The sequence below is a fragment of the Anoplopoma fimbria genome, chromosome 14 (genome assembly GCF_027596085.1).
Source record: "Anoplopoma fimbria isolate UVic2021 breed Golden Eagle Sablefish chromosome 14, Afim_UVic_2022, whole genome shotgun sequence".
NCBI classification, from domain to species: Eukaryota; Metazoa; Chordata; class Actinopteri; order Perciformes; family Anoplopomatidae; genus Anoplopoma; species Anoplopoma fimbria.
In genome coordinates this window covers 18,066,921-18,094,420 of record NC_072462.1, presented here as the reverse complement: position 1 = coordinate 18,094,420, position 27,500 = coordinate 18,066,921, and the positions used below count along the sequence as shown (strand labels likewise).

The following is a 27,500-nucleotide window of genomic DNA, read 5'->3' as shown; positions in this document are numbered from 1 at the left end:
TGTTGTTCTTTGGGTGTGCAGCTAATGTTACCCTGTCAGGACTTTAATTGTCTCAGTGTCTCACACTTCAGTATTAACTGTTTAAGTGTATTTACTTACTGTTCATTTATTTTTCTCTGTTTTGTGTGTCTAGGTGCTGGCCTGGTTTGAAGAGGGAGAAGAAACCATTACAGCCTTTGTGGAGCCTTTTGTTATCCTGCTTATTCTCATAGCAAATGCCATCGTAGGAGTCTGGCAGGTAAACAGATTGCATTTACAAATCTATCTAGTCTAAGTATGAGTTTCTAAAAACTTCTCTTATTGAGCCAAATGTTAATGTTTAGTTATGAATACTCATAAATAGTGGCCTCAAAAGTGGTTACAATAGCTTCTTTTTGCCAGTTTGAAATGATCTCCTAACAGTGGATAGTTGGATGAGCTTTTCTTAGGAAGTAACTTTGCTCAGGAGGGGATGATGGTAGATGGGCTGTTACTTTGATGCTGAAAAGATGAGGAGAGGTGCAATTGTTTTTAATGGTGCTTGTAAGGGGGTATTATTATGCCTTTTATGTTTACATGTGCCTGCAGAGGATTGGCTTTTCCCCCAGGATTTACAGTGTCCCTTCCTATGAGAAGCAGTATTGATTCATTAACAGACGCCTCAATTATAGGCAGGAAGCAAAGGCAGCAACGGTCAAGGATGGGGGCACTCATCTGGACACAAAGGAAAACATGTTGTCCTTTTTGTTTTCACAGACACCTTTTCAATCACATTTCGAAATGTTTAGAATACGGGATATTTCCCTGGAGACAGTTACAATAGATTCATACACTCACTCCTTGCACCTGTTTGCAGAGAATGGTGTTAGATAAAAGAACCCCAGAAACAGTAAAACTGATTTAATTCACACATTTGACAGTGAATGAAGAAACACATCTGTCAAGCTAATTAATACAATTATTGAATGAAATCTCTTAAGTGGCCATATGTCAATTGCGTGACCTTTATTAATAATACCTACTTTTATAAGTTTTCAGTTGTTTGATCTTTAGTTTACATAAAGTTGATGTAAGAATAATAATATAATTAAGCCTTTATTAGTCCCACAATGGGGAAATTATTTCTCTGCATTTAACCCATCCCGGAGGAGCAGTGGGCTGCAATGAAGCGCCCGGGGAACTGATCAAACAACAATTCAATCTAAAGCCCTTGGATTTTTCACAAGATGCGTGCTTGTTTCTTTCTTACTTTAAGAGGGACCGTGCATGTCTCATACTGATTTATAGATATCTCGCAAAAAAAATCATTCCCCCTTCCCCCCAAGTGTCTCCTTGGATAAATGTCTAATAAACTAATTTGAAGAATAATCCCCATGATTGAAAGTCAAACCACACTAGAGCAAAGAAGACACCTGACCGGCTGGGTGGGTCTCTGCTCGATTGTCTTGTAAATGAAACACTTGTTGAAGGTCCTGCTGAGGCTTGTGTGTAAATGGGGAGTTGTTACAGTAAGTGGTTGGTTGTTTGACTTTGTTCATGGAAACAAAGACTCTGTGAATACTGTAGAGGTGGAGGAGGCTGTACTGGCTGGTGCTGTTATTGATGTAGTTCTACCTGTTGAGAAGGTTTGATAGTTTTTTAATGCTTTGTGTGCTTTTTCTTTAACCTTGTAAGCCCTCACCTTTACTGGCAGCCATTTTAATGACTGTGTGTCCCTGCTGCTATTCCTTACAAAAGACTTTAATGTCCCGGGGTTGTGTGCCCTGTCTTGCCATGTCTCGTTGAGTGCTGCCTGCTTGCCAGCCAGGCTGGGAGCTGTCACTAAAACTGTCTGGTCTGAGAGCGATCTGTCAGGCAGGGTGAAGACATCACTAACAGAAAAGTGCAAGAGAGGAGTGATCCGGAACGAACTGAGCAGTCAATAAGAGAGCATTTTGGGGAAACTGGAGAATGTCATTGTACTTACAGATATGTTTTGGAATAGAAAATCCCCGTTGTTAGGGTAACTCTAAGGTGAATTGTTCAACATCTTTGAAGAGAAAACCAAGTGACCGAGGCGAAAGCTTTCTTTCCCATTTTTTTCCCAGCCTTTTACAACATGTCCCAGTGTTAACATACCTCGGCTCCGCTGCCTAGCCTAGATCACTCATCATGTGCACTTAGTATAGCTTTATTTGTCGCTTTGCTTATGTAAAGATTCGATACTAATCCGTCCATTTTTAATAATGATGCTCTAACTACAGCAGCATTTCTGAGACTTCGCATTGGCTCTATCTTCGTCCAGTGCCCAGGCTCAGTGTTTGTGTGAAATGTACTTGTTTTTCATTTCTTTTCATCCTTTTTCCACTGCTCAGGAACGAAATGCAGAAAATGCCATTGAAGCGCTCAAGGAGTATGAGCCAGAGATGGGGAAGGTGTACCGCCAGGACAGGAAAAGTGTTCAGAGAATCAAGGCCAGGGACATTGTGCCTGGGGACATCGTGGAGGTTGCAGGTATGGTTAAAAGCATTAAAGGGATCATTTAAAGCGGGTGTTTACGAGGTAGTCTGTGTGTTACCTACAGTCGATGGAGAAGCAGACAGGAGTATCAGCACAGGATCAAAGCAATATACAACTGTGGACGGGTGCAGCAGCAAGATATATTCAAGCCACTTTAAAGAAAGGTTCAACTTTAAATATCAAATTTAATGAATGCTATATTTAAAATATTTGTCTGAGAACTGGCCTGAAAGTGAAACAGTATAGAGTTTAACTTTCTGTTCAGTTTCTCGTTGGAAAGGGTTGTCTGACAAGATCAAATGTTAAAAATATTCTAAATATAGCATACAGATTAGACAGTTATTGTTTTCTTAAATTAGGCCTTTCTTCTAGGTGGGTAAAGTGTGTTTTACTTCTGACCTTGTCCACAGCAGTTCATATCTTTGCTCCCGTGTAGGGACTCCTGCATGTCTCTCCAAACTGGGGGAGTGCAGACTGCCGTCTATTGTAGGTTATACACTGACTATGGATAAATCCCTCACACAAACCCACTTCAGAAAATCCAAACTCTCACTTTGAGAGTTGTTTATTCTCAACGCAGTGTCCCTAACACGAGTGTGTGCGCTCTGCATGCGGCAACTGCACATGCAGAGCCTTTTTATTATTTAAACACGTCCCATTAGTTTAATCTGATAAATCGCTGACGGACAGCATATCTGCGTTGTGCTGTTTTTTATTTAAATAATCAAGTGATGATGAATTGATGTCTACACTTTAACACACGGATGCTTTTAATAACTGTAAGAGATGTACAGATGACATTGGTCATCGGCTCTGTAAACATGAACAGTGTTATGACGAACACTTTACACAGTTTCAAACACACACACACACATCGCTGATCCTTCATCCCGGTCATCCCCCTTGACAATTTCCGAATAATAGTAGTACCAAGTCAGTAAAGCAGTTATGCAATACAAGAGCAGATGCCCAGTCTGTTTCCCAATATCATTTTTTCTTTCCTAACCTCAACTTAAAAAGAGCCACATATGTTTTGTGCCCTTGCGTCACTGCTCCTCATTTTTCTTTTTTCTGTGTTTTTCTGATCGGTCCTTTTCAGTGGGCCTCTTTCTTGTCCATCTTTGGTTGTCTTTCTTTTTTTTCTGACTCTGTTAATTATGTAGCTTCCCATAAAATATGTTAGGTTAGTGCAGTCGAGTTACAGAAAATATTTCTTTATTGTGTTTTGCAATGTTGTGTCCCACTCTGTGGCATAAATGTACTTAAAGAATCAACTATTTCAGTCTAACTTGAGTGGGAGTAATTTATTTCCCTACTCCAACAACGTAACCACAGTAGCACTAATTCTTATTGGAATCAGAATCAATTAATATTGATTATCTAGAACCCAACCCTACTGTCATGTACTGCTAGCAGCTTCTAAAGATGCTGTTTTTGAAACTGCAGCTTTACAAATTGGTGATCATGTGGCCTCTATAGCCTCCTTATCGTGTTCTTGTCTGACAGGAGAAGATGTCACCATGGACGGCTGAACTTGGCTTAGTGTTATTTAATAATCACAGAAGGTTCACTCTTTGTGTTCAGAGCCGTATAGATTATTCAACCTGCCAGTAGCTGAATCAAACAAGCAGGCCTACATGCTTTGTATACAAAGTTACGGCCATTTGATTTACTGTCTGCGGCAGCAAGCTGTTCACATAAATATGGTCCTAAACCCGCTGCATTTGCCTCTGAGGTGACATGAGTAATGAGGATGGAGTTGAGATGCAAGATGTTGCCTAGTATATGCAGAAGCTACCATAGTTTAGTTAGCCTAAGAGCTCTTCATGGATGTGTTTGGGTTAGCAGCGGCATCTAGTCGCCCATCGAGCTGCAGTGTGATGGTTGATGATTTATAAGTGTAATGCCGGGCTGCAAAGTGTCTTGTCGGACCAGGCATATGGTTTATATCCTTTGGGAACTTTAAGATGTAGAGCTGTGCTCCGTCTGAGCAATTGTATGTGAATTACTAATAATTATGGGTTTTCCTTTGTGTTTATAATATTGTTTTTCATTCCATATTTTGGATACACTGTGAGGCTTCTTGCAGGCTAGCAGTGTTTGCTTACTTATCACAGTTGAGTGTTTTGCTGTGTTGCATAAACAGTTTGTTTTGCTGCATAGCTATGAATTGGGTATCATTGACCCCAATTTGGTTTTGTCTGTCTTTCTGGGCACAGCATCAAATGATACACCTGCCCCCCCCTTATGCATCAGTGGCATAGTTCTGAGCTGCCAGCTTAATGAGAAAAGAATCTAGGTTGCGGTCACACAGCGCAGTCTGGTCTCAGATAAAATATTTTTAGATGAAAAGTCTGAAAATGGTGGCCTTTGGTTCATTCTAATTTTACTATATTTAAGCTAAGGTTGTTGCTGATTATTGAACCAAGCCACGATACACAACTTTTAAAGTAGTCGGCTTGCTGTACTGTACGCTCACACACTACAAGATCATTCACCGAGAGGAGGGGGTTACATTACATTACATTACAGTCATTTACACGCTTTTATCCAAAGCGACTTACAATAAGTGTATTCAAAATAGGTATTCAAGAGAACTACTAGTCACCAGAAGTCGTTGAGTGATGGGACCTAGTCGTGCTTGTTGCCACACTTTTATTATTTGTTATGCAAACATCAAACAACCGAGCTTTGGCTCAACCCCTCCACCAGATTTCCCCTGAACCCGGGTCTTGCGCTCTCATCGACAGAAGCCAGCTGCCAGACTCCCCGACAGGTCCAGAAATTTAGCATGCTAGATATCAGCAGGGTGTCTGCGATGCGTCGGTGAACCTCACATCTTTGAACCTTTCACACATAGCACTCAAGCACTGATTTGTGAGCACTTGGCCGGCAGGGATTTGCCTCTGATCTGGGGCTTTTTGTCAGGTAGCTCCAAAAACTGTTGGGAAGTGGAAAGTAAAGGCTAAAGTTGTGTAGTATGAAATAAGCATTACGGAATGACACCAGCAGTCAAAATAGACTGTTGGTTTCATGTAGCTTCTTTAGAGTGGAAGTGGGCTTCTTCTGCTTAATCAAGGGTCGTCTTGTTAACACCAGAAATACATTGAGCGCATCACTCTTTCTGTGAGTGGGGAAGAATGGGTGAAATGACAGTAAGGCGTCAACCTCCATGTGTACTGAAGTTGCTTGCAAAGCCAAAGATGTTTTTCAGTTTTAGATAATGCTATTTTTTTTTTTTTTTTTTGCATTAAACCTTATTTCCCAGGGAGGGTTTGTAGTTTTCCTGGTTATCTGCAGTTGTGCCCTCAGTTCCTGGCTTGTGTTATCCCACGTCATAATGACTCTCTGTCCCCTCAGTTGAGCCATTCATACATTGTTTGGTCTCCTGAGTATGGCAAGGTTTCATTAAAAACCCAAAGTGAGTCTAGCGGTTTTTATTACTGCCAGCACTCTACGGAGGCAGCAGTGCCAATTCTTTGCTTCCAGGTTGCTTTTGTTTCACTGTGCAATTCTTTATTGGACTAGATTTTCTTAGTCTGTTGCCAAAGTGACGGCCTTGACCCTTGTAGCAGCAACATCCTGCGCATAAAAGAGTGACATTTTCTTTCCACTTTCTTTCTCATCCCCTGACTGATGCTCTCCGTAACTCTCTGGCTGATTGTAACTCGTATGTGTATATCTGTTAGTGAGACCACCTCTGTTTTTGTGATTTGTGGGTTTTATCTTAACCACAGTCTGAGGGCAGTGTTCCCCATTAATGTTGTCAGAGACGGCATGATGGGATGTAACGTTTAGAAAGGGTACTGATTCAATTTGATAAATAATTTGTGCTCCAGATGGCCACATGGATTTCCTCTCTTGTGTTTGGAGTATAGGACAGTCTGTCTATTGTCATCACCTAAGCTATTTGTCTCTGCCCGTCCTCTGCTGACTGTCTTTTACACTTGTCCACCCTCTTCGCTTCCTCCTCTGCCAATGTAATGGCTTCATTATTCGAACACAGAAAGGATCTGTAGTGAACACTGTCATGTGTATTTGTGTATGTAAAGATTTGATCAGATTTGTCCTTTCATAAGAGGAGGGGAAGAGTCCCCTGAGGGCTGGAGGAACTTATGAAAGATCCCAGAGGGCTGCAGACTACGTGCGAACACATCAGGGAGCCCCAGTCACTGCGAGAGAAAATATACAATCTCTGAAGGCCTCCTAAGATTCACTGGACTCCCCATGATGAATAGTTGTGTGCTGTGTAACTTGCGCTATAATTCAAATCCAAAGGACTTCATTATTTTGGTTTGGTTGTCTTCGCCAAAATTTTCTTTGACTCATTGCAAGAGTTGAGGCTTATACTATTATTGACATGGAGAAGGGGCTTTGACCATGGTTAGTATAAGGAGGGAAAGATACAGACACTGGATAGGGTGTGAAAACCTCTCTCCAAGCTGATGTGGTGTTATCACTTTAAGTGTATGCAGACTGACATTTGTCCATCACACTAGGGAACCGATAAAACGGATACATTTCTTTGTTCACATGGGAGAAAGAAAGGTCCCTATCCCTGAGGCTGTCCATGTTCCCAGAAAAATAAGAGCATGTGATGTAAGATGAAAGCAAAGATGCTATCTCTCTAAAGTGGAGGCAGCTGCAAGTTTTGGGGCACTGCAACGACATCTGTTGAAAATAAATAAATTAATAAACAACAACAGTAATTTTGGAGGCATTGGACTGTAGTTAATGCTCATCTATCTACTCACTATAAGGGATGTGCCCATACTGACTCCTATAGCTGGATCAAATATTGGTGACAGTGGGCCCGAACTATTCATTTCAATTTAATATCCTATATATATTGTATACAGGAATTTTAATTATATTACAAAGATTTACACCTGAATTGTGAATCCGGTTAATTTTGAATATATTTTACCAAGTTGCTGGTGTACAATTTATTATTTTTATAAAACGTAACCATTCATTCAATTTCTGTCTATTTATTTGCTTGTTACATTTTGTTTCACAAAGTTAGGAAAGCAATGTTTAATGTCGATGCTGCCTGACTCATAAAAGAATCATCCCAGTCTCTCCCACACAGTGAGAAGAACATGTTACTAATCAAACACTGGTATCATGTCGGTACTCTGTATCGGCCGAGGTGTCGTTGTCAGTCTCTGGGCTGAGAAAGTTGGATCAGTACATCCCTACATGTTCTTGTTATTCATGATTTTGTTTTCTTTGAAATGTAATGGGGTCATTATTAGCAGGAGAAATGGGTTTGTCATGACGGTGAACACAACATATTAGTGGAAATTAAGATGACCAACATACCTTTTTTTGTTATTGATAATGGTTTAATTTAAAAGTCTGTAATAACTGATAGGTCTTATAATGTTTTCTTGCTTCAAAACTGTTCTCATTGCCTGTGAAAGTGGTTTATTCTTCTTGCTGCCCCCTTACTTCCTACACCAATGAGCGGCAAGAAGGGTCACTCTTTCTTTGACGTAGGAGGTTTTGTAATTGGTGACTATTTGTGGGAACCTTCCCACAGGGCTTTGAGTCTTTAATATTTCCAGCGACTGCATTTCCTGGTCTGTTTTTCTGTCTTTCCCCTCATGCTATGCGTGTTCATCTTCTTCACTGTCTCCTGTCTGTTGCGAGGGGATCTACTTTGATGTCAAGCAGGAGATGATGAAGTGGCTTTGACGGCTTCGAGTCAAGTGGAGGACCAAATTTGGTAGTGCAGCTGGTACAGTCCAGGAGCGTTATCACTCACAATGAACTCAGCATTCCCACATATTACGGTCCATTTACAGTAACAACATTGATTTTTGGGATTATTGGTATAGTTTAAACAAGATGTGAAACCTTGCAGCGATGTGTAGAATATCCTCACTTAAGTCTTTGTCTGAGTTGCTTAAGTGTGTCACAAACTCATGAGAGTGGTGGGAATGAATGAGCAGTTTTTTTTTTTTTACCAAAGAGGAGGTCACACTCTTTCTATTTTAACTCCCATGACGTGGAGCGGATTCTCCTTGCTTAAAACAGCAGTTTTGATCATTCCCCCTTCCCCCCAAATCCAGCAGCATATGTTTGCAAATTATCAAAATAGTTTTCCCATTTTTGGACGCATGTTTTGCAGGACTCCTCTAATCCGTCTTCCCATTCTCTCCTTTTGTCCTCCCTCCCCTCTTCCTCTCTACTCAGAAGGGCACTGCAGAGGCCCAAGGGTTGGTTTACATGTCTGTCACCACTGTCCACAGAGAGACCTCTTAAGAGCTTCTGGGTCATTGCTTTATATTGCTTTTAACGTCACCCTTTCAACCTGTGCAATGTCTTTACTTAAAGCTTAAAGTAATATTTCACTTTGGTGCAACAGTGGCGTTTTCTAGCATTCTTTTAGAATTTTATTAAAATGTCAGCAATAAACTTTGGGGTGCTTCGGGGACCTTTCGTTGGCTTGTATTCTAACTGTGACAGTGCTGTATTATAGAGGAACATACTAGTTTCAAGACTTGAATGTACTTTACAGATCCCTTTTTTTAAACATCCCCTGAAGGTTATGTTCTTTGATTCTTCATCAAAGATCCGACTTCTCAAGAGATAATACACTGCTTGTTTGTTTTTCCAGTCCCATCCCATAAAAGGGCTTTGTAACGAGAAACCTTAAAGACTAATATCACTTGAAAGCAGATGGGCATCTGAATGTCAAACGTGGTCCAACATATAAATACATTTCTCTTCAATCAAAACACAGAGCTGAATGTTTCATCATCAGCACTTTTTATCTGCCCAGATCAGACTCAACACTGCATGTGAAATCCTACAGAGGAGTAAAACATTTTGATACCCTTTTAAGCAAAGTGAATAAACGCGAGTGGCTTTAATGGTACTTATCCGCACTCTGAAGAGGAAACACTTCCTTGGACTTAAGAGTATATTTACATTTTTACATTTGTTTTACTGGGGATTGCTAAACCCTTGTGTTAGTGGAAAGAATGAGCAGTAATCTATTTGGGTCCTGTGCAGGAGATCAGAAGAACAATTCTTTTCCCTCAGCTTCTTTCCAACAAATAACTTTGAGTTTGATTATTTTAGTTAGGTTAATACAGCATTGATTTAATTCCAAAGACTACAATGTCTCTGTGTGGACTGACTTTTGTTTGTTTATAGTGCTTATCTTATCTTCTAACATTTTTCCTTTTTATAGGTGTCCTTTTTACATGGCTGGAGTATTTGATCAATCTGAACATCACTCATCTCCTTTTATTGCTGGTGTTGTGCAAAGTAACCATCCACCTGTAGTTGGGCCTTTTACAGATCCCTTTAAACTGTAAATAGGTACTTAAGTGTCTCCTATGCCTTGTTGTTTCTGTCCACAGTCGGTGATAAAGTGCCTGCAGACATCAGGCTGTCATCGATCAAGTCAACAACACTGAGGGTAGACCAGTCAATTCTCACAGGTAAAACCATGTCTTAATTGTTTAACCCCTTTTTGTGTGAGCTTCTATCTCTTCATGTTTGTGTCTCTGTGCCCTGACCAAGTGCACATGGCTTACAACAGAATAAATGGACATCAATGCTTGGCCTGCCTTTTGATCAAAGTAGAGACAGACCAATAATATGCAATGTCCTCTACGCACATGTCCTCAATACTCCCTGTTGTCATGGCTGTTTAGTCAGTAGCAAAACATTAGTGTGATGTGGATGAAAGTAAAAGTAAAGGGACACATCTCTTGATGGATAATTGGACAGCGGTTTGGATGGAAAAGAAAAGAAGGGGGGAATATTGAAGGATATATGCACGAGAGAAGAGGTTTATGTGAATCAACTCCTTAAGTCGCTTGTCTTCCTCTGCTGCCTTAATTGGTAGTAAATTCCATGGGATATTTTAGAGTTTCGGCTATTTTTCTCCCCTCTTCCCTTCCCCATTCATGGCCATACCGCTTGTCAGATGCTCCCTGCCTTGCTCCATCAGAACAGTGCAGACCTCACACAGTTTATTAAACGCACAGACACAAGCACATATCAGATATGAGGGTGGAAAGGCAGTGGCAACGCAGTATTTGATAATTGTCAGGCTTGCTCGCTCAGCTGCAAAGCCTTTTCCACACACATCTGCCCAAAGTGTCAACCAAGAATCAAAACTACCGCTTTTCTCTCCGGTGTAGAAACTTTTTCGCTGCTCCCCTCTCATATGTCCTTTTGTTTCATCTTCCTACAGGAGAGTCTGTGTCTGTGATCAAACACACTGACCCTGTGCCTGATCCACGTGCTGTCAACCAGGACAAGAAAAACATGCTTTTTTCTGTGAGTGACTCACAAGACCAATCAAGTCTGTTCAATATTATTTACACTTTTTGCGTCTGACTGCTCCTATAAAGCCAATTTTGTTCTGCTGTGATCCTCCTACTCGCCTTCTTTATTTTTTTTTAACCCCAGATCCCTCTTTATATCCATTTGTCTATTTGAGAGTTGTATCACATTTGGAAAATAATTAATTGTTTATTAATGGTATTACCTTTTCTGTCTTGTACATGCAAGACAACATACAATAACGTGTATGTCCTTTCCAATAAACGTGCATGTCCAAGTTTCCATTCATCGACAAAATAAATTGTCACGTTTGCTTATATGGCAGCAGCTACTGATTTCCAAAATGTATTTAGAAACAGATTTTATAGACTTGCTGCATGTTGATACTTGCTGCATGTTGAACCTCCTTTCTGTGTCTTTGTGACACATATCTCAGAATAGTTGTTGAACTAGTTTGGCCCCTATGCCCAGAAGCCTAATGGGTAATGTTTTCTGCTTTTCACCTCCCCCCCACAGGGCACCAACATTGCAGCTGGTAAGGCTGTCGGTGTGGTAGTGGCCACAGCTGGCAGCACAGAGATTGGCAAAATCCGAGATGAGATGGCCTCAACGGAGCAGGAACGCACACCACTGCAGCAAAAGCTGGATGAGTTCGGACAGCAGCTGTCCAAGGTCATTTATGTTACACAATTCTCTCCCTTTGTTGTTGTTTTTTGCCTTTTTGTACTCTAAAATGTTAATAAAACAACTTCAGGAAATTATGATTGATCATCATTTATTATTTGGATTTCAGTTATGGTTAATTGTTTGCTTTTAATATGATCTTTAAATTTGAAATTAATGTATACTTTAAGGTTATTACACTGATCTGCATTGCTGTGTGGATCATCAATATTGGACATTTCAACGATCCTGTCCACGGAGGCTCCTGGATCCGAGGTGCTGTCTACTACTTCAAGATTGCTGTGGCTCTGGCAGTTGCTGCTATCCCTGAGGGTAAGCTGAACGGCTACAGTCATGACGCCTTGCCCTTGACTTGCTCTATTCCATGAGAGATTCCTATGCTGTGCCTTTATTCTGACTGCAGGACAGTTGGTTGGAAAATCCTACTTCATGGGCTGTCTTTCACTAGTTTATGAAGCAGGGACAATGACTTGTATCCTCGCTTGAGTAAATAAATGAATATAAATGGATTTCCTCCTTCTTTCTGTAACTGCTTATCTTCTTTCCTGTATGTTTTTAACACTCTTTTTCCTGTCTGGGTTTGTTGCTGTTTGTCTCCAGGTCTGCCTGCTGTCATCACTACTTGCCTGGCTCTAGGAACACGGCGCATGGCCAAGAAGAATGCCATTGTCCGCAGTTTGCCGTCTGTGGAGACCCTCGGCTGTACATCTGTCATCTGCTCTGACAAGACCGGCACGCTGACCACCAATCAGATGTCTGTGTGCAGGGTAAGAGAAACGTTAACAGTGGCAGAAACCCCCAAAACCTTTCAGCAAAAGCTAGATTGTGTTGTTTTTATGTGAATTTCTTGTAATTATTAGAAATCTGATATAAACACACACACACACACACACAACAATCTAGATACAGAAACAAATTGTGTATATGTATTTTTGATTGAAATGTTTTTTGAAGGGGCCAACCTAGCCAGCGAGCTTTTGCAATGATAGTCTGTGGATCAATCAGTTAGAAATCTGCAGTTAGAGTAAGAAGGGAAACAAGAATTCACAGTTTCAACAAATGAAGGGCCCCTTGCTCCAGATGCGACTGTCAACCGCGCAGATTGCTCAATTTGTCAGGAGTCTTCGGCGTTGTCTGAACTAGGGCTGAACGATTTTAAATTTTTATTATTAGAATTGCAATTATTTTGACGGATATTGCAGTATGACTTGCTATATTAAAGGAAACCATAATTATTTTTACCAAATTGACCATTGATAGAAGATAAAAAAGAGTATGGTGTGCTTTTTGAAGGATCTGTACCAAACAAAGAAAAACGTAGTCTGTAGAATATGATGCGTAGCCACGACATCTATGCAGCATGACAATATTTAATTTAAAATGTTGTTGTTGGTTTTTTATATATATATATATATATATATATATATATATAATTTGATACACATTCTACTTTTAACCAAACGTGCCTCCTTCAATGCAAAAATTGCAGTGGTTTATATTGTGGTTTAGCGAAAATTTAAATTTAGAAATTGTGCAGCCCCGTATGCAACCCACCCGACCCATTTTGAAACTCAGATCCTGTCTCGTTTATCACGCTATGTGGGTGTGACTTTTTTGCTTTGTCATTACCATCCTCTTCTGTTGTATTCAACCACCTACTGGAATATAAAAAATATTATGTAATGCACACTGACTAACAAAAACAAACAACCGTGAACATTTATTTAGTGGCACACCACAATATTTAAACAGAAGACGCAGTGGGCCATTTGCACTGGAATCCGCCAGTGATTAAATGAAGCTGTCCGTCTCTTAAAAACTTTGTGTCCTAACATTTTCTGGACCCTAGCCTTAGTTTTAGGTACCGAATATAACAATATTTATTAACTGAAAACAAACACTAGCATCGATGTGAGTCGAGGCATGGCAAACACATGGCGTCACTGTTGGCTGTGTAGGTCAGTTTACATCTTCACCATGGCAACAGCATGACGTCAAGGTCTGCCTTGCATAGGAACTGAAAGAAAAATGGGAGAAAAGTCTGAAAAATAGTAACTTATGCCCTATATGACAATAGAGAGGGCTGGCTATTTTCCTGACATCTGAGAACTTTTCAAGTGTAAACTTTTTACTTGAAAAATAAGGAAACCCCAGACAGCTTTATGCTGACAGTCGGGATTGGTTGAGCCCTTAGCACTTCTGAGGTTGAAAGGCTAATAATGAAGAATGAAGGATTAAGTTGTACACGAGTAGAGAGGAAATAAGATTCAAAATGACATGTTGTATTTTTATTTTTTCCCAAATCCCTTATGAGCATGAACAGCTTAAGGCTATATGAACTGTTATATATTTACTGTCTAGTGTAGTCTTACGAAGTGTTTACGATTTGTTGCCCCCCAGTTTATTTTTTGACATTATATTTCCCCCTCCAGCTCCGTCCCTCCAGCTTTCTTGGTGCTATTCCTCAGCCCTTTATCCCCGTTGTCTTCAGTTTCCCTCCTCATTTCTTCCCTCCTCCTTCCACTCCTGATCAGTATGCAGTAGTTAGTCACTTGCAGCAGAACCAGCAGTAGAGTTGCATAACTGACCTTGTGTTGGAAGATTCTCTCTCTCTCTCTCTCTCTCTCTCTCTCTCTCTCCCCTGTCTATTTCCTCTTACCTTGCTCATCCTGCACAATTTTCAAGTCAATTTTATGCTTAGCAATTTTGAAAGGCCTCATTTTGGAAACCAAAGGATTTCTATTCCTGGCTATCTGATAGTCACTGACAGAGGAGCTTGTGCTCGAATCATCCAAACCTTCTTCTGTCCGAAATGGGCCGTACTAAAATTTGGTGCCCTGAGTTACTGAATGTTTCTCTCTCAATCCCATTCCTCACTTGCTCTGTTTTGTAGAGGACTGCTACTGACATCACTGCTTTTTGTAGTCTTGGTCGTGTCTGAAGGGAGTACAGCCATAATGCCAGCTCATCATTTTATTCAGATATTTCTATTTTCATCCTTCATGTATCTTTGTTTTGCTCCTTTCAATTTTGGGTGCTTTGTATGTAAGAAAGTGAAACGAGTGATTGCATACCCTTGACATCTATGGTAACAGTTTGAGTGATGTCTGATTCAAAACCTCTATTGTGTTTTTTTTTGTTTTTTTACATCTTTGCTTTTTTTTTTTCCTCTTTTACTTGGCTAATATCAAAATGTCTCTTAGCCTCTTATATTTGGATCGGGAAAAAATATGATTATAATATGGTTCTCATTGTGGTTAATACAATTCTTCCCTTGGTTTTATGGAGATCCTCAATAAACCAGACACAAAAACCCTCTTCTGCTTCCCAAAGGTTTGGATACTCAAGGTCAAACTATTTCCGCCTTAGAGTGATTCACTTTTATAAACTGTATTTATTCAGTGTGACTGCACATAGAGGAATTCTATGTCTGCCTTGCTGTAAGATGACATTTATGGACCCTTCTCACCAGAGAACTCAGCGTCTGCTTTGGCTCAGCATTTCATTATTATACTCCCCTCTATGCTCAAGCTGAATCTTGATATGAAGGTTTTTTTTTCCTGTGGATGGTGGTCTGCTGCCACCTGGTGGATGCAGTGTCCATCACAATCTCTGCTTTTTTTCTGTCCATTTTTATCTTATTGGCATTAAGACCTAGAAATACAATAGAATGTATACAGCTCTTAAAATAGAGGTTACAGAGGTTTTCTCTGAGTGTTAAGTTTTTCTCTACAATGTTTGTGTTTCTAGATGTTCATCATCGATCAGGCAGAGGGCAATCATTGTTCATTAAAGGACTTCACTATTACTGGCTCCACATATGCGCCGGAAGGAGAAGTGTGAGTATATAGTCTCAAACGCAATATGAAAATGATGCACGCATAACAATATAAAATCACACTACTTTAAAGGTTAAAAGCGAAGGCGAAAATGTATTTTTGCAACGCTTTGATTTATACATTGACTCACTTGTTGCTTTCTGTTTACATCTGTGTTTTGTTTAGGTTCCAAGATGGCAAACCGGTCAAATGTTCCCAGTATGATGGTTTGGTGGAGCTGGCCTCTATCTGTGCTCTCTGTAATGATTCCTCATTGGACTATAATGAGGTTGGCAGTGAATCTGTTTGCATGTTAGCTGGCACATACTCCTTAAGTGCCTATGTGGCTCCGTTTACAATGGCTTACATGTATTGTGTGACAATTTCAGATGAAGATTGACCGTATGCTTTTTTTGCTTCTCTGTGTGTTCGTCCAGACCAAAGGTGTGTATGAGAAGGTGGGTGAGGCCACTGAGACTGCTCTGACATGCCTGGTGGAGAAGATGAACGTGTTTGATACAGATGTCAAAGGCCTGTCCAAGATTGAGCGAGCCAACGCCTGTAATTCTGTACGTAACCCCTCTGCTCTTCAAAAGTCATTTTATGCATTAGAAACAATTTAATCAAATAATATAAAACAAACCAAAACTAACCAACTACAGTAAAACTAACTAACTGTCATTCTTTTTAATCTAATCTTCAGGTGATCAAGCAGCTGATGAAGAAAGAGTTTACTTTGGAATTTTCAAGAGACAGGAAGTCCATGTCTGTGTACTGCACTGCTAATAAGGCCCGGTCCTCTGTTGGCAAGATGTTCGTAAAGGTAGGAAATTGACAAATTGAGAATCACTGTTTGGATTTGAATTGTCCAAGGTGGAGACAAAATAGGACGTAACTGGTGTTGCTAGAAATTGTTAATCAGCTTTTTTTCTGGAAGTCTATCCATGCTATTAGAATAAATGCTTTTTATTCACTTGATAGTATTATAATGACCATGTAAGTGGTAAAAATGTTACCAAATACAATGTTTTGCTTATTGAAAGTATCTTGTACTTTCCTTTGTATTCTAATTCTCCTGTCCCTGAATGCTCATAGGGTGCCCCTGAGGGAGTGATTGACAGGTGCACACACATCCGTGTAGGCAGTAACAAGGTGCCCATGAGCCCTGGCATCAAGGAGAAGCTAATGTCTGTGATCAGGGAATATGGAACAGGCAGGGACACGCTGCGCTGCCTGGCTCTCGCCACCCGAGACCATCGCATGGTCAAAGAGGAGCTTAAGTTGGAGGACTGCACCCGCTTTGTTGAATATGAGGTGAGAGCCGGGACAGAGTAATTTGATCGATGGTTTCACCTCAAGCTTTTGTCTCACTTATGGTGTCTTAAGTCTTTAGGTGTGACATTGTTGGCTAAAATCAGAATGTTGCATCTATTTTTCTTTCATCATCCAGACTGACCTGACATTTGTTGGCTGTGTGGGCATGCTGGATCCTCCCAGGGCAGAGGTGGCAGCCTCTATCAGACTCTGCCGCCTTGCGGGCATCCGAGTAATCATGATCACTGGAGACAACAAGGGTACGTAGAGAAAGTCACCTCTGCTTAGAGAGAAAATTTGACTTGCTCAAATCATTTTAACCACTTTTTAAAATATTTGAAGAGAACATTGAACTTCTACTACCACACACACACACACACACACACACACACACACACACACACACACACACACACACACACACACACACACACACACACACACACAGGAAAATGGTCCCACCTAGTATAGGAGCCAAAAAGGGCAAGTTAAATTTCTTATTGAGACAAAGTATACTGTTAGTCTGTGGTTGGTATTACTGCTCCATGTGACCAACCATGGCATTAAATTGTGTAAAAATGGATTGAATTTGCTCCTCCTGGTAAAAAAGTAATGCAACCTCATGAAATAGAGACGGAAAATGTTAATGTTTCAGTTACATCCGAGGGATCAAAGCATCCACTAGCTCCTCGATTTGCGGTGAAGCAGAGGCCAGGAAAGCGGAGTTGCTTGCACGTGCCTCCACCGTAGTAGAAAAACGATGCATACCTCGAGAAGTAAACTTGCTCTCATTTGTGTCACAGGGACGGCAGTGGCCATCTGCAGACGTATCGGTATTTTCGGAGAGGACGATGATGTTTCCAGCATGGCGTTCACTGGCAGGGAGTTTGATGATCTGTCACCTGCTGCACAAAGAGACGCTGTGGTCAAGGCCCGCTGCTACGCCCGCGTTGAGCCTTCACACAAATCCAAGATTGTTGAGTATCTGCAGTCCTATGATGAGATTACAGCAATGGTAAGCCCATTCACCTATTCAAAGTGTGTATAGGACCTCTGGCTTGTTGATTAAACGTTAACATCTATTTTATTTTAAACATTTTAAACATGCACAATTTCCTCCAAAACAAAAAGTTCAGTAATCGCCTAATGGAAAGTTTTCAGTAATTTTCATGCAAAAATAGTTCTTCACAAGTTTCTTGTTTTCACTCTCCCTTCAGACTGGTGATGGAGTCAACGACGCTCCTGCTCTAAAGAAGGCTGAAATTGGTATTGCCATGGGCTCAGGCACAGCTGTGGCCAAGACCGCCTCTGAGATGGTGCTGGCTGATGACAACTTCTCCACCATCGTAGCTGCTGTCGAGGAAGGCAGAGCCATTTACAACAACATGAAACAGTTCATCAGATACCTCATCTCTTCCAATGTGGGCGAAGTTGTCTGGTAAGGATGACTGAAAGAACCACTCTATTCCCTCTACAACCTGATCCTGTTAAACACACGTACATTATTCCTTAACATCCCACGGTTTCTTTTACTCTTTCATAATCATGCTTTTTTTTTTTGTGTGTGTGTAGCATCTTCCTGACCGCGGCTCTGGGGTTCCCTGAAGCCCTCATCCCCGTTCAGCTGCTCTGGGTCAACCTGGTGACCGACGGTCTGCCTGCCACCGCTTTAGGGTTCAACCCTCCAGACTTGGACATCATGAGCAAGCCACCACGTAACGCCCGCGAGCCCCTCATCTCTGGATGGCTCTTCTTCAGATACCTAGCCATTGGATGTAAGTGGTTGATGTGTGTGTGTGTGTTTAGCGATTCCGTTCTTCGCCGTGTCGACTCAAAAGCAAAGAATTTGGGGTGAAAGTCAGCAAATATGAACTGGTACCTAATGAGCAATGCCTGCTGATATTATTATGTTTAAAGGGCTGCTGAGCATCGACCATCAGCAGACCACCGTACACTGGGACAGCATTTATCCGCTTTAGAAAAATGAAACATCTACTTACATTTTGCCTTTGTCTTGGATTTATGTAGCCAGTCATCTGTGACATTGGATGTGTGATTGACGTCTTTTTGGTTTGATCACCAGGTTATGTGGGTGCTGCCACTGTTGGTGCTGCTGCCTGGTGGTTTGTTGCTGCTGAGGATGGTCCAAGGATCACGTTTTACCAGCTGGTATGAATTACAGCCAGTTAACTACTATCATGCTAATTATGTACACTTCAACACAAACTTAATTTAATCTGCTGTTGTCTTTAATCTGTTTTTTCTCCCCCTCTACCACTTCTCATAGAGCCACTTCCTGCAGTGTGGCCCAGATAACCCAGAGTTCCTGGATCTGGACTGTAAGGTGTTTGAGTCCCCTTACCCGATGACCATGGCCCTGTCTGTGCTGGTCACCATTGAGATGTGCAATGCCCTAAACAGGTTAGTTTGAGCAAGGCATCCTCCCAACTGTTATTAACAATAAATTAGCAGCCAACATGTTCAGAATTATTGATTTATAGTCAACAGAAACCAAAACAGTATTTTTTCCCCCTCCCCCCAGATAAGTCTTTGTGTTCAACTCCAAATCTTTAAATTTTCCATTGTTATTTTCTGCAAGCCTCACTGCCGTTTACTAGTTTCTCTCCATGTCTGTGCTACAACATCCTGGCTTTTATCTCCATTTCCACTTTCACACACAGACCCTATGTTTTTATATGGTGGAATAAACATACAATGCAGTATTCGTAAGTGCTTGCTCTGACGTCTAACAAACATGTCCATTTGTCTTTGTCGCTCAGTGTGTCAGAGAACCAGTCCCTGCTGAGGATGCCTCCCTGGGAGAACGTGTGGCTGCTGGGCGCCATCTGCCTCTCCATGTCCCTTCACTTCCTCATCCTCTACGTGGAGCCTCTCCCAGTGAGAAACATCTCTTTTTTTAGTTTGACAAATACTTAATGATACTGTGAGATGAGTAATGAAAGCAGTGTTGGGAAGTCTGCAGTCTCTCCAAATTGGAACGTGTACCACGAAGACTGAACCTTGATCTTTTGTCTTGTGCGCTTCTTTTTTTTAGATCATCTTCCAGATCACCCCACTGAATCTGACACAGTGGCTGATGGTGCTCAAGATGTCACTGCCTGTCATTCTACTTGACGAGTTCCTAAAGTTTGCTGCCAGGAACTACCTGGAGCCCGGTAAAGAACTGGAGAAGCCCGACAGCAGCAAAGGCTGCTGCCTGTCTGCATGTATGGAGGGCATCTCCTGGCCCTTCGTGGCCTTCTCTCTCCCCTTGGTCCTCTGGATCTACAGCACCGACACTAACATGGCCGACATGTTCTGGTCCTGACTGACTTGAGCACAACCTCAACTTTTTGTTCCATTTCCTCCCCGCCCCCCCACCACCGCCATCACCTCCCTCTGTCCTCTCCCTCTCTTCCCTCTCTGCCTTCCTACATGTGCATAGCTTGCGTGCGTGCGTGTTTGTAGAGTTAGTGTGTGTACTTGTGCGTGCCTACCGTGTGTGTACGAGAAGGACCAACTTTAACACATGAATCGTAACAAATTATATGAAATGTCAACGTTGAGAAGTTACCTGTTTTGAGTTGGGATAGGATTTTTTGAATGGGTGAGGCTTTAAATGAGAGTGATAGAAGACCATCACTCCTGTAGCTGTGGACTTTGTTGCTGGTTTCGAAAGAAAATATACTGTTGCCAGTTTTTTTTTTATTACTTTGTTAAAATTGCCTTTTAAGGTTTATATATTTTAATGATTTTGAGAATATCAGTTGTCTTAAGTCACTACAGTAACGACACCAAATACTTTTGTTTAGCTTCCATTCTCGTGAAAAGATCATTAAGATGTCAGAAACCCATCGATCTGTACAGAGATAGAATTTTATGCAACTTTTTTTAATGGCTTCGTCAATTGTTTGACCAGTGTGGCTACAACATACCGCCTTCATTTATTTTTTTTCTCATGTTTACCATTGTGTCTTCAGTATAAACTCAGAACTTTTTCAGAGAGGACAAGCTCCGTGTGGCAGACGAGGACGGGGAAAGGTTTGGGAGTGAACGTTTGAATGCTCCGCTAAAAAAACCAAAACAAAACAAAAAATCTGAAAACAAAAGCCGCATGTCCTGTGACCAAGCATGAACTGTATGTGGATTCTCATTCCTAATTTAATTGTGATTGTCCCCCCCCCCCCCCCATGTAAGACTATAAATTAACCTCATGGATGTTATTTTTTTTTTTTACTATAATGATTTGAAAACAAGCCAGTTTTTCTGCACTGGGCAGAGCACAGCTACCTCAATATGATATAAAAAAAGATATTTTTTTGCTCATCTCTAGATAGTTTCCTAAACGGTCTTGCTTAAGCGTAACATCTGAGGTGTGCCCCTATTTACTTGTGCAGAAAACAAGAACAAAATTTTCCTTCCCTCTAACATTTATAAGGATATATTTTGTTTTTTGATTGATTTTTTTTTCACTTTCATTAACTTTATTTGTGTTTTGCTGTGGAGACAGAGATGAGTGGGGATGGTGTATGTGAATTGACCATCTCCATGGCGTTTGATTCAAAGGACAGGAATATTAAAATCCTAAGAAAAAATACTAATACACAAAGTACTCCAAATGAACTTGGATTGCAAATAAGAACCCAAAATGTTTTTGTTTTTTTTTACTTCAAGGAAAAATACACTCATAAACCCTTTGAATCAAAGTGTTTTCTGTCTTTATTTAATATGATTGAGGCCGATGGCTATCAACATTACTCATATCCAATGGTTTTTTTTTGTATCTGCATATTAAACTTGAATACAAATCATTTCAGACACATGAATGCTTCAGTGTCTTTGGCACAACATGACGGGCGGAGATATTCAAAGCACAGAGATCTTGTGTATATTTAAATCTTACAGGCTTTAATAATTGGAGGTCGTGGTTTGTGCTGGGCTTACAGCACTGTGTGGCAGTGTATACATGTTGGAACAGCCCATACAGTCATCTGCACTAATTTTAGACCACTTAAGCTTAATTATTATTAAGTGTGAATTTCCACATGTGACAAATCTAAAGCATGTTTTTTGGGTAGAAGCCTGGGTTTGTTTGCACTGTGTGTTTGTGTTCCACTTAACAACTGTGTGCTTTTCTTCCTCAATGCCTTCCATTGGCTCCCCTGTCACTAGAGTGAGTATCCATTTGCTTTGTTCACACTCTACTAAATACCAAATCGCTTCATTAGAATCTAATGGAACTTTGCAGCAGACTTTATACAGAAAAAAAAACATTCCACCTTTAAATAGAGAAGCATTTTGGGAAATGTTCTTGATAACTTGAAGACATCAAGGTCACTGAAAGGGGTTGTAAAAAAAAAAAAAAAAAAAAAAAAAAAGAATTCCAATTAAAGGTACGAGAGGGGGTGATAAGTGTTGATGATTCATACAAATAAATATTGATTAGGCGTTGATGTTGACCACGTTTGCTATTGTGAATGTCACTATGCTGTTCTTTTCACCGCTCTGACACAACAACAAAAAAAACACACCTATTCTTGATAGTGTGGTAGAAAAATGTAAAATTGTCAACTGGTTTTATAGTGTTTTGTACTAACAGTTTCTCCTCTCCCTTTTAGGTTGGCTCTCATAAAAAGCGTCACAAAATTTAAAGAGTGGGCTCAGAAGCTGGAGTTGTCCAGAGTCCAGCATGTGTGCTCACTCTTAACTTCACACACACCTCAGACTCCGTGATGACCAGCAGTGTGTGTACCTTTGCACAGAAAAAAAAAACCCCAACACGTTTTCACAGTAATAAGACCAAATACATAAGGGGTATACTTAAAAGTGGTTGGGCTGGAAATCCACTTCCTTTTGCCCCGTGCACCACAACACACACGCACACTCCTAACACACTTATACCTCTGTGTGAAGATGCTATATCAATACGACACTATTCCAGTTTTGTGTGCAGGAAAGTTTTCCAACCCCTTCGACGTTCCTCCTTGCATGAAGATCTCTTTTCCAACTTTCATGATAGCTTGTCACATAGAGAACCTTTAATCTATAACAACTGTACGTCAGTGTACAAAACATTCATTCATGCATGCGTTCCAGCTGTATGTAGGCTTTGCGATTTGTATTTATAGATTCTAATGTATTATACTCAAATGACATATTAAGATGGTTTTAAGATGGATATATCATAGATATGTAAATCACTGTTTTTATTGTAACGGTTTGAATAATTTGCACAATATTAGACATGGAGAGATGACTCATGCTGAACTTGACTGTGCTCTACTTGAGTTTTTTTACTTCAATTTTTTCCCCCCCTCTGATAACCACTGTAGGCCGATCACTGATCCATTTACTTTCAGATTCAGTAGTCCTTTTGCAATAAGGACAACAGACACTTTGATTCATTGGTAATCCTGCAATACAACAGTGTTGTCCAAATGCCTCTGCATTATTATTATTATTATTATTATTATTATTATTATTATTATTATTATCATCATGTATCTTTATCAACTGCTGTAAAACTGTGATCTAATGTGAGGGGGCCCGTGCAGGCCCCTCAGCGACACCTGATCGAAGAACAATAACATGTAAAAAGACAGATCATTATTGATGACTAATAATGGTTGTACATGCATTACTGAGGTTGTGGTTTCAGGTAAAATAAAACATAGTATTTGAATTGTGTCAATTTTTGCATTCTTGAATAGCAAAGGCTATGTTCCACAGTTTTACACAATACGTCATTTATAAGCCAATTATATGCCAATTCTTTTTAAAGTTATACACTGAAAACTTAGATTTTCTTTTCAATACATGTACATATTATATTCCCCCACTGGGTGGCGCTGTTGGGTTAAAGATATCATCAGTACTCTACATGTTCTGTAACACCTGAATGACAGGTACAGTCACTAGCTTTTAAAGGAGCCCAGGCTAATATCCTGACATTATTATTATTATTATTATTATTATTATTATTATTATTATTCCTAATTGTCACTAACAGCTGTAGTAGAGGGATACTGGGAGAAGTGGTATCTTACTTAGTTCCTAAAACATTTGGAAGGTGATTTTAAAAACATGCATCTTGGGTAATCTATGATGTGTATGTATGCAGCTGTCTGAGCAGCAATCATGCAGTAAAATAAAGGAAAAAAAAGCAACATAACGAAATCTATGGTTGCTTATGCAAACGATTTTCTCTAAAACAAGAGAAACAAAAATAAGTTTAAACAGCCGAGTTTCATATCCATAGCTGTATGTGGACTGTGACGATGGGAACGGTTGCCTGTCTCTTTAACAGGCAGGCTCTCGGTCTCTGGTCCCTCCCATTCCTGCAGCCCTCCAGTGCTGCTGGCCTGAGATGGGAGCGCACACAGCGGCACCATCACGGCCGAGGAAACGGGGATAAACCTGGAAAAGAACAGAACCAAAAAAAAATACCACAGAGGTACCGTGGAGGAAAAAAAATGGGATAACGGAACTATTTATTTACCTAAACCGGATCACACCGTTGGATCGCGTCCCCTGAGAAACTCAGATGTTGTCGTCGCTTGTATTTTGCGCTTTTTATCCTTTCTCCTTGAGCGCTGCTGGTACAAAGACGCTTGGTCTGGAGCAGCAGCACCTGGGATTACTGCCATATGAATGGCAGAGAGTGATCAGACCCGCTATCACTGACAAACACGTATTGTTAGACAGAGACAGTGAGTAAACACAGCAGGATTAAAAACACTTTCTTATTTTTTCCTCTCTCTCTCTCTCTCTCTCTCTCTCTCTCTCTCTCTCCCTGGGAGCTGGATCCCCCGTGTCACCCCGCGAGGATAGATGCTGTCATTGTGTCAAGGCTGAGATTTGAAGAAAATCAACAAAAAAACAAGAAAAAAAAAAAGAAAATCTTCTTTTGGAAAGTGTGCTTTTCTGGAATAATGCACGAGAAAGACGAGCTGCATGAGATTGCTGCTTTCTATTATTCCTTTTCATGCCTCACACATTCCCAGCTCTCCCTCTGCCTGAACAGCCGGGTTCTCTTGTTCAGAATGGGATGTATGGTCGCATCTGCGCAGCCCACGACAAGTGTCGGCAATTACACGGTGTGTTTCTGAACGGGTTACTACCTACAGGCCTGTTTTAAACACAGTCACTGCTCCCTGACTGCAGGTGGCCATTGTTCTTGATCAGGACTTTGTGGCGAACTGGACTATAAAAAGGGGACAAACGGTGCGCCCCTTGGCTTCATTCACCCCTGTGTGTGTGTGAGCCAGGGTCAGTCACAGAAATAAATCAGGCACAATATGGTGGAGCCGGTGGGGTTCACCGAGGCGTGGAAAGCACAATTCCCAGAGTCTGATCCCCCCAAGATGGAGCTGCGATCCGTTGGGGGCATTGAGCAGGAGCTGGAGAGGTGCAAAGCCTCCATCAGGCGCTTGGAGCAGGAGGTGAACAAGGAGCGCTTTCGCATGATCTACCTGCAGACCCTCCTGGCCAAGGAGAGGAAGAGCTACGACAAGCAGCGGTGGGGCTTCAGGAAGACGCCGCTGAACGAGGGGATGGACCCCGCGGCCACGCAGGGCGCCGAGTGCCAGTCCCAGCAGCCGCACATGCAGGAGACTGGTGGAGTTGGAGTAAGTTTAGTTGGAGGAGGGTATGGTGGTGGTAGTATGGAAAGGAGCCGTTATCAGCCTCTTGGAGATGGAGCTGGAAGGTCCAAACCCAGGCCTCCACCGGCCAGGAAGTCGGCCTCCCACGGAGACGGACTGGAGTCGGCCTTTGAGGTGCCCCAGCAGGCTGAGTCGATGTCTTGCGACAACCTAGATGGCCTCTCGCCGTCCAAGCAGAGAGGCGGCATCTCAGTGTCCCCCCGCAGACTCAACCTTCCGCCCCCAGACAAGGAAATGCCCTCCGACCCCAAGGACAAGCTGGGAATGGGACTTGGTGTGGCGGCCCTTAGGTCCAACTTTGAGAGGATCAAACGGGCCAACTCTCACTCTGCGGGAGACGTAGCAAAGGGCCAGGAGAAGCAGCTGCCGCCGCCGCCACCGCCGTTCTACTCCAACATGGAATTCCACCACGAGAGGGGTCTGATCAGGGTCAACGACCGTGACGTCTCTGACAAGATCAGCTCCCTGGGCAGCCAGGCCATGCAGATGGAGCGAAAGAGATCTCTTCACTCCCTCCCAGGTAACCTGGCAACGGTGGCCGGGGAGCTCCGCGCCAGGCCGGTGTACAGGGGCCGGTCCACTGAGAGCACCTGCGGCTATGATGCAGAATATGAAGACGGGGAACCCAACCAGCGGCATGCAGGGAGGGCCAATGGTGGCAAACCTCCACCCCCTCCTTGGCAGCCCTCCGAGTTCCAGGCCTACTCCAGTGTCTATGTTGGTGGGGTGATGATGGGTGAAGGTGGCGGTGGAGATGGGAGAGGCGTTGGCGGAAGTGGTAGTGGGGTCACAATGAGAGAACTTGGGGCAGGCGATGACCACCTCCTGACCTGGCCACGCCGCTCCTACTCCCCAGGGAGCTTTGAGGATGTGGGCGGAGGCGGTGGCTACACGCCGGACTGCAGCTCCAACGAAAACCTGACGTCTAGCGAGGAGGACTTCTCCTCAGGACAGTCCAGCCACGTCTCACCCAGTCCCACCACGGCCTTCCGCCGACCCTTTAGAGAGAAGAGCCGCTCGCCATCCCAGAACTCCCAGAACTCCCAGCACTCTTTCGACAGCAGCAGCCCTCCAACGCCGCAGTCCCAGAAGCGCCACCACCGGCAGCAGGGAGGCCACGTTGTCATGTCTGAAGCCACTATTGTGAGCGTTCGCAAGACCGGTCAAATCTGGCCACCTGGTGCCCACCATGACCTCTTGCCCCATGGTAGAACATCCCATGACAACAGTTTCCATGGAGACCACCTAGGTGAGTGGTGGCCGCTGTCTCTAATCTTTGTTGTGATGGAAAGCAGGTGGGCTGTGGACCCCACAGAGAAACTCAGTATGTCTGGTTGTGTGGGGACGAATAACAAATGAGTGGGTGTAGCTTAGTCATGACTTGGCACCTATTCTTTTGCATTTTTAGCCTCTTCTTCACGTAATACGTATTTCCTCTTTAAAACCACAAGCACACACAAAGCAGCCGAAGGTTGACGTGATTGATAGTACATGCAGGACTGTGTGCTCTTTGAATGGCCTTGCGTGGGAGACAGATGACAGATCCACCTCTGCTTTTCCTGGATTGTCAGTCGGGTGGGTGAACAACAAATGCGGTCAGTCTGGGTTGAAACTGCAGGTCTAGCCTTTCTCAGACGACCCCCACGGCTCTGAGTATGATATTTCAATCACAGGTATCCATCTGCCTGCCTGTCTCTTTTTCTGCCTGATTCCCTAAGACTCCAAGCTGAAACTCTTTTATCACAGAGTAGGACAAAAGAAATCCACTCTCCAAACAATTATGCGCCGTATCCCTAACCACTTAGTTGCAGCCTCTGAGCCATGGCACCTGTAATAAAAAAAAACGCAGCTAGCAGATAGATGTGCAGCCTGGAGCTAACTGGCAGTTCAAGCCCAACAACAGAGGACTGTGTCGCTCAAAGAAGCACATTAGTAGGACTTTGTTTACTGTAATTCCACAGTGAATTTTCCATTGCATAACCAAACACTGCTCGGCTCGTTCAAATATTTGACATGATTTTTAGTCACTGAGTGTTGTTTACCGAGGTGCGGTTAGCTGCACATTTTGCTTGTTGTCTTTTTTTTTTTTTTATCGCTCACTATATTGTAACAGATATGGGACTGGTGCCCTGCTGTACCAGACAGGCAGCAGGGTGCAGGAGTCACAAAAGTCAGATAGATAGTGAAAGATATAGAAAAACAGACACAGAAAGAGAATGAGGACCAGGGATGC

General features: G+C 42.1%; 2 protein-coding genes across 7 annotated transcripts in view; both read left to right on the top strand.

Moving 5' to 3' along the window:
* The window catches only part of atp2a2b (ATPase sarcoplasmic/endoplasmic reticulum Ca2+ transporting 2b), a 26,619-nt gene extending 3,351 nt beyond the window's left edge, over window positions 1–23,268 (top strand). For 2 of the 4 annotated variants that reach the window (XM_054612639.1, XM_054612637.1), the window contains 20 exons: window positions 134–238; window positions 2,334–2,472; window positions 9,855–9,935; window positions 10,697–10,782; window positions 11,305–11,460; window positions 11,643–11,784; window positions 12,073–12,239; window positions 15,223–15,311; window positions 15,477–15,579; window positions 15,728–15,859; window positions 15,994–16,113; window positions 16,386–16,604; window positions 16,741–16,864; window positions 17,408–17,619; window positions 17,822–18,042; window positions 18,177–18,379; window positions 18,688–18,773; window positions 18,892–19,025; window positions 19,385–19,502; window positions 19,660–21,948. In XM_054612639.1, coding sequence (XP_054468614.1) covers window positions 134–238; window positions 2,334–2,472; window positions 9,855–9,935; window positions 10,697–10,782; window positions 11,305–11,460; window positions 11,643–11,784; window positions 12,073–12,239; window positions 15,223–15,311; window positions 15,477–15,579; window positions 15,728–15,859; window positions 15,994–16,113; window positions 16,386–16,604; window positions 16,741–16,864; window positions 17,408–17,619; window positions 17,822–18,042; window positions 18,177–18,379; window positions 18,688–18,773; window positions 18,892–19,025; window positions 19,385–19,502; window positions 19,660–19,932 — 2,910 coding nt within the window. In that variant the 3' untranslated portion in view covers window positions 19,933–21,948. Of the gene's footprint in view, window positions 1–133; window positions 239–2,333; window positions 2,473–9,854; window positions 9,936–10,696; window positions 10,783–11,304; window positions 11,461–11,642; window positions 11,785–12,072; window positions 12,240–15,222; window positions 15,312–15,476; window positions 15,580–15,727; window positions 15,860–15,993; window positions 16,114–16,385; window positions 16,605–16,740; window positions 16,865–17,407; window positions 17,620–17,821; window positions 18,043–18,176; window positions 18,380–18,687; window positions 18,774–18,891; window positions 19,026–19,384; window positions 19,503–19,659; window positions 21,949–22,222 lie in introns of those variants that run through there. The other 2 variants (XR_008531717.1, XM_054612640.1) reach the window with 2 other exon arrangements.
* A 1,633-nt stretch (window positions 23,269–24,901) lies between these two features.
* The window catches only part of bcr (BCR activator of RhoGEF and GTPase), a 76,990-nt gene continuing 74,391 nt past the window's right edge, over window positions 24,902–27,500 (top strand). Inside the window, exons 1-3 of one of the 3 annotated variants that reach the window (XM_054612636.1) lie at window positions 24,902–25,185; window positions 25,312–26,009; window positions 26,079–26,516. In XM_054612636.1, the coding sequence (XP_054468611.1) occupies window positions 24,902–25,185; window positions 25,312–26,009; window positions 26,079–26,516 (1,420 nt within the window). Of the gene's footprint in view, window positions 26,517–27,500 lie in introns of all 3 variants that reach the window. The other 2 variants (XM_054612635.1, XM_054612634.1) reach the window with 2 other exon arrangements.